Here is a 10,359-nt window from a genome sequence, read left to right on the forward strand (position 1 = left end):
TGATATACTATGATACTATGCTACTATGACATACTATGCCATGCTATGACACTATGATATACTACGCTATGCTATGATACTATGATACACTATGACATGACATAAATTCTATTTTCTATGTCTATGAAAAGAAATACTCTCTTTCTAAAAAGGAAAAACAAGCATGCATGGCATCCGGCCCGAAAGGGGTGTTTCTATGCACGAGTTACTTTCTTATCTCGCATATATATTCATGACTCCCCACGATATTGTTACTTATAATCTATGCTCTTGTTTATTTTATTTTTCATGTCTTACATACTCGGTACACTATTCGTACTGACGCCCCTTCATGTGGGCGCTGCGTTTCATGCCGCGCAGTCGGCAGAGATAGCCGAGTTGATCCCTAGGAGTTCTCTCAAAGAAAGATTTTTGCGGCCTCCGGTTGTTTCGGAGCCCGGTTCCTTGGTACTACTTTTGGTGTACATATTCGGCCCAAGCAAGACGCCCTCCCTATGTATATATATGTTTACTATGTTTAGAGGCTCGTAGACGATATGTACAGTAGCTATTGGTACCCCGATTGTCCCCGTCGCTGTATAGTATGACCGTAAAGCTTACTAGTTTACGTTCCTAATTGTGCTATGCATGTTAATGCTAGTCAAAACAAAAAAAACGGTGTAGTTCATACGTGCAATAAGAGTCAGCGGGTTCGCTCGGCTCCGAATATGGGGTCGGGTGCCCATCACACCCTAGTAAGATCGGGGTGTGACAAAGATGACTTAATTAGTCATCTTTTGCCACTTATATAATTAACACATGTGGGCTATGGCCCACACCACACACATGGCTCTAGCCCTTAATTTTCATGAAACGCTTAACTTTCCATAATTCACTTTTAACCCCAAATTCCTCATTCCCAATTTACCCTTAACGCTCCATACCAATGAAAATATGAATATGCAACTTGTGCATTGAAACAAAAATCAACAAAATCGAAAATTAAAAGTCTTGTCCATAACTTGTCGCAACCCACTTAGAATATTCCAACGTGTACAAAATACGGGTGTAACATCCTTTCCCCTTTAGAACATTCGTCCTCGAATGTTCAACTTGTCGTATGGGGTCTTAAGGATCTCGATTTAAACTTTTCCTTCTTGTAATTCCCTTTTACTCGACTTGTAACATTCTAGGCACATTATCCCGTGTCGTCTCTTAATCTTTAACTCAACCCTTCCTTACTCGTTCCATAGCTTGTTTTTCCGTTTCATACTTGCCTTTGTATTTTAGCTACATAAATCACATCATAACCTTGGCCACTTTCTCACTAGGCTTCACTTATTTTCATAACAACCCTCATTGTATTCACATTATATCTCATTCTTAACCAATCCCATAATATAACACTTCTTAACCCTTTACCCTTTTCGGATTAACTTCTTCCTCTGTACTCTTGTCTTAATCATACTATTACCTCTTCCTCGAGGTCAGCCATACTCGCAACTTACTCAAATCTTACCATTACGGTGGACACGGCCTTTCAAGTCACATTACAAACCTACATCTCATTTTCTCTTTATTTCTGGGAAAATTTCGGCGGAAGTTTCCTCTATATTTCTTAATATCTCAAAACTGTATTACGTAAAATACCAACAATGCCTCGTGGCCAAAATACATATATACATATCATATCATATCGTAGCCACACAAGGCTCCCAATATCATCAACCGTACACAAATGATAAACATACCTCGTATGCCCAACTCAAACGGCAACCCGTTACACTTTCTTGTTTACTTTCCCCCTTTAATCTTCAACTTGTATTTCCATCACGACTTCAATATCTTTCCCAACATATATCTTTCATACCTTTACTTACCTGCGTACTTTGTGACTTCCAACATCATCAATCACTTTCTTCTATCAGTGTCATTCTTCAGCTGCAATCACAAATCGGGTAAGGAGTCCCATCTCCTATGACTTGGCTCTATGGCACGATCTCGTATGTGAAAGAAGAGTAACCACCCTAGATGCCCCGTAGCCTCCTCGTTTATAAATATGGCGCACGTCACACCATAAACGGAGGACTCTCCGGACACGACTTTGCAGCAACCCCTAGGACGAACCGCGCTTCGATACCAATTTGTCACACCCTAATTTCCGATAGGGTGTTACGGGCACCCGACCCTTACTTGTGGCCGAGCGATCCCGCTGACTCTCGTCATACTCATAATCATATTGGGCCTGCAAAACATGACACAAGTACATAATGGAATTTTTTTCGAAAACAAACATGCCTTTCCTCTTATCAAATCAAATGAAACCTGTACCGTATGAAATCTGTAATCATAACAAATCTGTAACAATAAGTGTAATGATACATCGGCTTACATAGCCGCTTACAAAACTGACATCTCATACATGCGACACTGTCTGCAAAGTCTCTAATATAACTCCAGATATCACAACATAAGCACTCTGACTCGGCAGCGCTCCGGAGAAAAATGAGCTCGCCAATCCCGGTACCGGAACATGTCTCGCTAACATCACATACTCATCCGTGGGTACCGCGCGGCATGAAACGCAGCCCCCGAAGAAAGGGGGTCGCACGAAATATGTACCGAGTATGCAAAAGGTGAAGTACGTAAAATGAAGTCATAACCGAAGTAAGGTGTACGTAAAAGTGCGCATAATAACTTAATACCAAAGGGCTTGCATCTGAAACACAAATCGTACATCAGAGGTACAAAAGACAAATACAATAATCAGAGTGCCAACACGCTTACTCCTGAAATACATATAATACATATACATACCGTAGCACATCATAACATCATAACTTATCATATGAGCTGACATTAACCGAAGTGGGATTCGCCTAAACCAATGTGGGATTTGCTTAAACCAATGTGGGATTTCTCAGAAACCAGGTGGATTTGCCTAAACCAATGTGGGATTTGCCTAACCCAATGTGGAATTTTGCCTCATTATTGGGTTTGCCCCACCACCGGGTTTGCCCCACCATTGGGTTTGCCCCACCACCGGCTCTGATTCCAACTGATCATATTCCAGAATCCATACATATAACATATAACGTAGCATACATACACCGTACCCGGCCGAAAGGGGCTCGGCGTACCGGACACATCATAACACTATAATATATACACGGTTCTCGGCCAAAAAGGGGCTCGGCGAACCGGACACATCGTATTCCGGAATACACATCATACTTCAGAATACAACATAGTGCGCACGATAACATAACCGGCCCGGGACTTGGCGAAAAATGTAACAACAGAATGCACGAACAGAATCATGAGTAACCAAATACAGTTTAAAACATTTTCAAAGACTTAATAGGTTAATCAAAACGAACCACCATTTGTAAGCCAAAATAGTAGTCAAATCAGACTTTTTTCCGAATATCACTCGGGAACATATCAAACCGAACTTCAGAAACCATAGTCACGTATCAAAATCACATACATGAAAATCCTTATTTCAGACTCAACCGATAAATAAGTAATCATGCTCGGGGGTCGGAAAGATAGTCATATTGAATTCTTTCAAAAGCCATCAGAACTATACAGAAGAAAGTCGCGGGACCCACGGACGAGCGTTAACCCCACCCGAGCCCGCCTATGAAAATTTAAGTCATTATGCGTTATAGAATCATTTTCGAGCATATCAAAGCCATCCGGTTCTGTCTGTGAAGTTGATCCTTTTTGGCGAGCTGTAAGGCAAAACTGCAGAAGCTTAAAGGTGTGTTATCTAAATGAAGTAGAGAAGTGTGTGGGGACCTCTTTAAACAAATTATTATGAGGGAGTAAATTGTAAGATTGAAGGAAGATTTATTTGAAGAACATCCTACTGCAGTCAATAGAGGCATTTTGCAGAAAGCTGAGGCTGAACATAAGAAATACTTGCACTATGAAGAGGAGTTTTAGAGGCAAAAGGCTGGAGTTCATGTGTTCTGTGAGGGTGATAGAAATACAAGGTTCTTCCATAATCTTGTTAAAGGAAGAAGAAAGAAGCTACAAATCAAAAGAATACAAAATGCAGATGGGGTATGGTTAGAGGAGGAATCAATAATGGCTAATGAAGCAGTGGAATTCTATCAGAAATAGTTCGCTCAAGAAGAGGTTTCCTCTAGTGATGATATGTTATCCTATATGCCACAATTGATTGATCCAGAACAAAGCAGTGTGTTATACAGAATGGCTACTTTAGAGGAGGTAAAGAAGGCTATATTCAATCTAAATGGTGATAGTGCTAGTGGACCTGATGGATTTTCGGGGATCTTTTATCAGGCATGCTGGGATATTGTTGGCACACATGTATTCAAGATGGTAATAGCTTTCTTTGAGGGGCATACTCTTCCTAAGTCTATCACACATACTAATATGATTTTACTTCCCAAGAAGGAGATGGTGAATACTTATTCAGACTTAAGTCCTATACGTATGAGTAATTTCATTAACAAAGTTATGTCAAGGATCATTCATGATAGATTTGAAGATGTGTTGCCACAGTTAATATCCATCAACCACTCTGGTTTTGTGAAAGGGAGGAGTATAATAAAGACTGTGTTATTAACTCAGGAAATGGTGACAGACATAAAAAAAAAAAAAAAAAAAAAAAGACGGAAGCCAACCAATGTTGTGATAAAGCTGGATATATCCAAAGCATATGATAGATTCTCATGGGAGTTTCTAGCCAAGGTTCTGCAGAAAATGGGATTTGGTGTGAATTTTGTTGACATGGTATGGAGACTGGTGGCTAACAACTAGTATTCAGTGTTGTTTAATGGTCAATCATCAGGCTTCTTCCACTCAACTAGAGGGGTGAAACAATGTGACCCTTTGTCACCTGCTCTATTCATTCTAACAGCTGAGGTGTTATCTAGAGCTTTAAATGCATTATATGATGATTCTAGTTATGTGGGATATGGAGTACCAAAGTGGAGTCATAATCTGAACCATCTATCATATGCTGATGACACTATAATCTTTGCATCAACACACAAGGAGTCTCTAGGCAAGATTATGAAGATTTTACAAGGATATGAAACTACTTCAGGACAACTTATTAATAAGGATAAGATTGCATTCTATATGTATCAGAAGGTTGCAGATAATTTTGTGCAACAAGTGGCTCAAATAACTGGTTTTTCAAGAGATCAGTTTTCTTTGAAGTATTTGGGCTGTCAAATCTTCCATGCTAGAAGAAAGAAGGTATATTATAATGAGCTTATTAAGAAGGTGAAAAATAAGCTGCAGAACTGGAAAGAAAGGCTACTGTCCTATGGTGGGAAAGCAGTGTTGATCAATAATGTTCTACAAAGTGTCCCAATTTATGATGTGATACCATTAATGAACTACATAAGAACTTTGCTAGATTCTTTTGTAGTAATAAGGAAGAAGGCAAAAGCAGGCATTGGGTAGCATGGGATAACGTTTGTTTACCAAAGGAGGAAGGGGGATTGGGTTTTAGATCATTATATGATGTCTCTAATGCATTGTTTGCAAAGCTATGGTGGAGATTCAAAACTACAAATTCACTTTGGTCCACATTCATGTGGAACAAATACTGTAAGAGATTGAGACCTACTGAAGTGCAATGGAAAGGAGGATCACAAGTGTGGAAGAAAATGCTGGAGGCTAGGGATCAAACTGAGCAACATATTTGGTGGGAACCAATGAATGAAGAATTCAATGTCCTTTGAAGCAGGCGTGTCCTATCCAAACTCAAGTAGAAGAACTGAATTTGTTTATGACAGATGAGGGATGGGATTATCAGAAGCTAGAGGAAGTATTTCCAGAGAATATGCTGAATCATGTGAGGAATGAGCTTGGTATGGTGGAGAAAACAGAAGAAAAGGACAAACCATGGTGGATGTTAACTGGTAATGGCATATTTACTGTTAGGAGTGCATGGAACTGTTTGAGGCAGAAAGAACAAGCTTCTTTGCAATTTTCTAAATTGTGGATTAAAGGTGTGCCATTCAAAGTGTCATTCTTTATGTGGAGAATATAGAAGCTCAGACTACCACTAGATGATATTTTGAAAAGGATGAAGATTGTCATTGTGTCTAGATGTTGCTGTGATAATCCTCAACAGGAAGAAACAGTACAGCACCTGTTTCTTACTAGGAACTCTGCTACATCAGTTTGGCTTTATTACACCAGTGTTGTGGGCGGGATAGGTCCTATGATGCAGCTACATCAGACAGTATGGCAATGGTGGGATTTCAACTGCTCACCAAATCTAAAGCCTAATATACAAGCTATTCTTGCTTTTATTTGTTGGCAATTATGGAAGAGGAGAAATGCAAGAGCCTATGGTGAGACAATGAGCAAGAACACATTCATATATTACATTAACCAGAATTTATATCATTTGGTTGTGACAAGGTATCCTTGTTGAAGAATATACCACAAGACTGGCCTCAGTTGGTGCAATTTCTGGAAGGATATAAGCCAGTTATGAAGATTAGGAGGGTACAATGGAGATGTCCAACAGTAGGATGGTATAAATGCAATACAGATGGTGCTTCAAGGGGAAATCCAGGTGCAAGTTCAGAAGCCTTTTGTGTGAGAAACAATGAAGGAGATATGGTGTTTGCTAGTGCTAGAAGGTTGGCAGACACAACTAATATTTATACAGAAGCTGCTGCTATACAGGATATTGTTGAGTACTGCATGACACACAATCTGCAACCTGTGATTATTGAGAAAGATTCATTAACTATGGTAACCATATTGGAGGGGAGATTGGATACTCTATGGAATGTGAGACTAATTGTGAGGAGGATAAGGAGATAGACAGAAGGAGGCCATGTGCAAATAGCTCACATCCTTAGAGAAGGCAATGCCTTTGTGGCAGATTGTTTAGCTAATATGGTTTTTCATTTTGCTGGTACAATTCAAATAAACAACTATCAAGAACTACCAATTCAGGAAAAGAGGATACTTAACAGTGATAAAAGCAATATGCCACAATTTGGATATTCAGCATATTGACCTAGAGAACCAGATTGATCAGAGTGTGAATTCAGACACACAGTAGTCACACAACATAACAAATTGTGTGATGATAGTACTAATATGCAGGAGTTTGTAATACAGAAATGCTTGCTGTAATTTCAACTAAAGCTGTCTTGAGAAGGAAAGTAGTATACGATACACACAGAGGCTATACATAATCTGCAACAAAAGAAACACGACTACATGGTTACATAGTTGTAGAGGATACATAGAATTGCTAAACCTGCAGCTTGGATAAATGCAACTTGTTTCTGCTTGATTTATCAACTGGATTTGATGTCATAGCACCTGGTGAGAGCTTGAGGTGTCTGATGATGAAAACAAACCAAAGCAGTAGAAGTTTCAGCATTTAGTTCTAGCTTATGATTCATTTGATTATGTAACATTACATATAGTAGGCTAGATTAGATTTCTGTATTGTTTTTCTTTAGTTTCTTTATTTCCACTTTCTTTGTGTAAATACTTTGATTTTGAAATAAAACTACACAAGTCTGATGGCTTGTGCTTTGTTGAAAAAAAAAAATACTGACCCCACTTAGCTGAATAATTTTTGTAATTTTACAAATTATTGTGAGTTTAAATTGCAGGTCAACATGACACATAAAGATGATCCTCCCGACGATACGCCTAAGAATGTTGGAAATTAGCTAAAGGATTAAATACAAATCAGAAGTTTAATTAGCTAAAATGTTTACTTGTTCTATATGCATGTACTAATTAAAATTATAACCACCAACTACAGAAAAATCTCCTTCATCCCCATTGGTGTATCATTAAAATTAACCAAAACTAGGCTATTAGTGAAGTTGACAAAATTCAGATCATGGTCCTCAACTTGTATGTGCAAATCAAGCAATTGATTATTGTTGAGATAATAGCAAAATATCTTTTCGAATCTGTCTTGCACTATATTTTCTCCATTTCTTGTAAAAGCCAAGGGCATATGGATCATCATTCTTAGCATACCAGTAGCATGATAAGTGCAAGAATTCTTTTCATCATACTCGTCAATGACACAAAATGACAAGATTGTTCCCCTAGTCTAATCAATAATCAAACACTGGAAAAAACGCAAAAAGTCCAAGAATTCTATTCATTATACTTCTCGTAAGTGTTGCTCTTAGCAGCCTTTCAATGCAAACATTCATTAACAACAACTCCTGAAAACATGTCATGTCTTTTGTAGGAAAGAGTAGGACTTAGTTTAAGCCTTTTTCAAGCTTTGATATTTAATAAAAATACCTTAGTCCTAGACTCAAAATCATATCTAGGAGGTGTACTTGACTCGTCATTGTTGTCTTTGTTTAACCAACCATAATCGTCATGTACAATAAATTCAATTCTAACAACCTTAAAATCATTGATTTTTAATGATAACCAAATTCAAGATTCACTTGCATAATCTGAAGATCAAATTCATCACAATAAATGCTTGAAGAGGGAGGATCAAGCACTTGTTTATAGAGATTAATCAAATATATGGTGGTTCAAAGCGCGACTAATATTAGTGAGAAAAATTAGATCATCGACTGAACTTAGAACGATGCAATTCAACATGCCTGGTAAGTTATAGGGGACTCTTAGGTCGGAATCATGCTGAAAAGTCTTGTGATTAAGTAAAGTGAAGGTCTTTTCAGGCTTACATTGGACAGGCACATAGAGAAGGTAGTTTTTACCTGTTGCGACAGAGGTCTCAAGATGTTTCTGGATGAAATCTTGACTGTTATCATGACACACAAAAGATTTGCATGAAACAAGGAACTTAGTTATTGCTCTAGCACGGAGAAGCAAGAGGGAGATGATGATCTCAATGAGTAAAGATGGTAGAGACATATTTAGCAAACACACGCACAAACATAAAGTTTAAAAACTCACAAAAGAAAATAAAAGAATTTTGAGAACAAGCTAGAAAGGATGTAAAAGAGAAAGTTCTAAGCAATTGAGCTCATGTCTTTTACTAGGATTTTCTTGCAGAAATATTTAAGAAATGCGTATATATGAGATGATAGGCTCTAAAATTTTGTACTGTTTATATAAGGGATGGGAAGCTGTCTTTAGATTCATGCAATTTGCTGGATTAACTTTCTTAAATGCAGTAGATAAGAGTGTGATTATTATTAATAAATAAATAAATTTAAATTTTAGATTTTTTGATGATATGATAATTAGGTTACACTAAATTTAATGTTTGAGATAAAATCATTTTTAATGTAGTTCTACATTCATATTTGAGTTAAGTAGACACAGTACAAACAATAAAGATGACTCGTTACTTTTCATAATTTTTCTAAAAATAAAAAGGAATTTTTTTAATATAATTAAGCAGAGTCAAATCTCTCTATAATTGTCATTCATTATAACAACATTTCACCATAACATCCTGGTTTTCTCTAGAACGATTTTTAGTTTTATATTTTACTTCTCTATAAGAACATTCTATCTATAACAGTGACATTCATTATAGTGGTACACCCTTTTTAAAATTACCTCTCTATAACAGACATACTCAAATATTGTGTAATAATATTTTGTAAGAAATATATTAAAATATTTATGATAATCATCATTACTATCATGTACATAGTAAATTTCAAGTACGAATATCTAAAAGGAAAAAATGATATTTCTCATATTAATCTGATTTAGTCTTGTAAAATTTCAAAATCATTTATTTCCCGTCTACCGTATAAATTTGATATTTATTTCCCTGATTTTCTAGCTGTAATTAGTCTATTTTAAGTTTGAAATTTTGCAAGACTTAAATCAAATTACTATGAGAAATATATATATATATATATTTCCTTTATATATTTTTCCTTTTAATATATGCAAATAACAGAATCTTACGATTTAATGTAGTCTCAATTTAGTTAACCCGATTGGTATAATAATATCTCTGATTTTGTATTTGCACAACTTTAATTTTGCTATGTTCCTTTTATAATTGAATTAATTTTGAATTTTATAACTATAAATACTATCATTATTCTAATAAAAATAACATAAAAAGTACAGAAAAGAATAATTTTTTGCGTACTTTTGTTTATAACAGCTAAATGAGATCCAAGCATCAAATATTAGTATACATACATAACAACATCTCACTATAGCAGCCATGTAACTTTCAGACAACCCCTGCCATTATAGGGTGGATTGACCGTGAATAAAAGTGTATTTTGTCAAATAACTAAAGCTTTTAATGACATGATTAAGCACATTTTAACATGTGGTATCATAGCCAGACTCATCTCAATTTTAAATTTTAAATCAAATTAATTAAGTGGATAAAAATGTGTCTCTAACTACTTAAACTTTTTGCTTAGATGGATT

The 10,359-nt window shown here is 36.4% G+C and overlaps 1 protein-coding gene and 1 long non-coding RNA gene across 2 annotated transcripts; one reads left to right on the forward strand and one right to left on the reverse strand.

Annotated features, from left to right (window-relative positions):
- Positions 1–4,155: 4,155 nt before the first annotated feature.
- LOC132041955 (uncharacterized) lies at positions 4,156–5,708 on the forward strand. The gene is made up of 3 exons (XM_059432625.1): positions 4,156–4,555; positions 4,805–5,303; positions 5,393–5,708. Exons 1-3 carry the CDS (start codon positions 4,156–4,158, stop codon positions 5,706–5,708), a joined length of 1,215 nt encoding a protein of 404 aa, XP_059288608.1.
- A 1,244-nt stretch (positions 5,709–6,952) lies between these two features.
- On the reverse strand, positions 6,953–9,023 carry LOC132041954 (uncharacterized). The gene is made up of 2 exons (XR_009411294.1): positions 8,706–9,023; positions 6,953–7,317 (listed from the first exon to the last, which is right to left on the reverse strand). It is a non-coding gene; the product is annotated as an uncharacterized LOC132041954 (long non-coding RNA).
- Positions 9,024–10,359: the final 1,336 nt, after the last annotated feature.

The sequence above is a fragment of the Lycium ferocissimum genome, unplaced genomic scaffold (assembly GCF_029784015.1).
Source record: "Lycium ferocissimum isolate CSIRO_LF1 unplaced genomic scaffold, AGI_CSIRO_Lferr_CH_V1 ctg12517, whole genome shotgun sequence".
NCBI lineage: Eukaryota > Viridiplantae > Streptophyta > Magnoliopsida > Solanales > Solanaceae > Lycium > Lycium ferocissimum.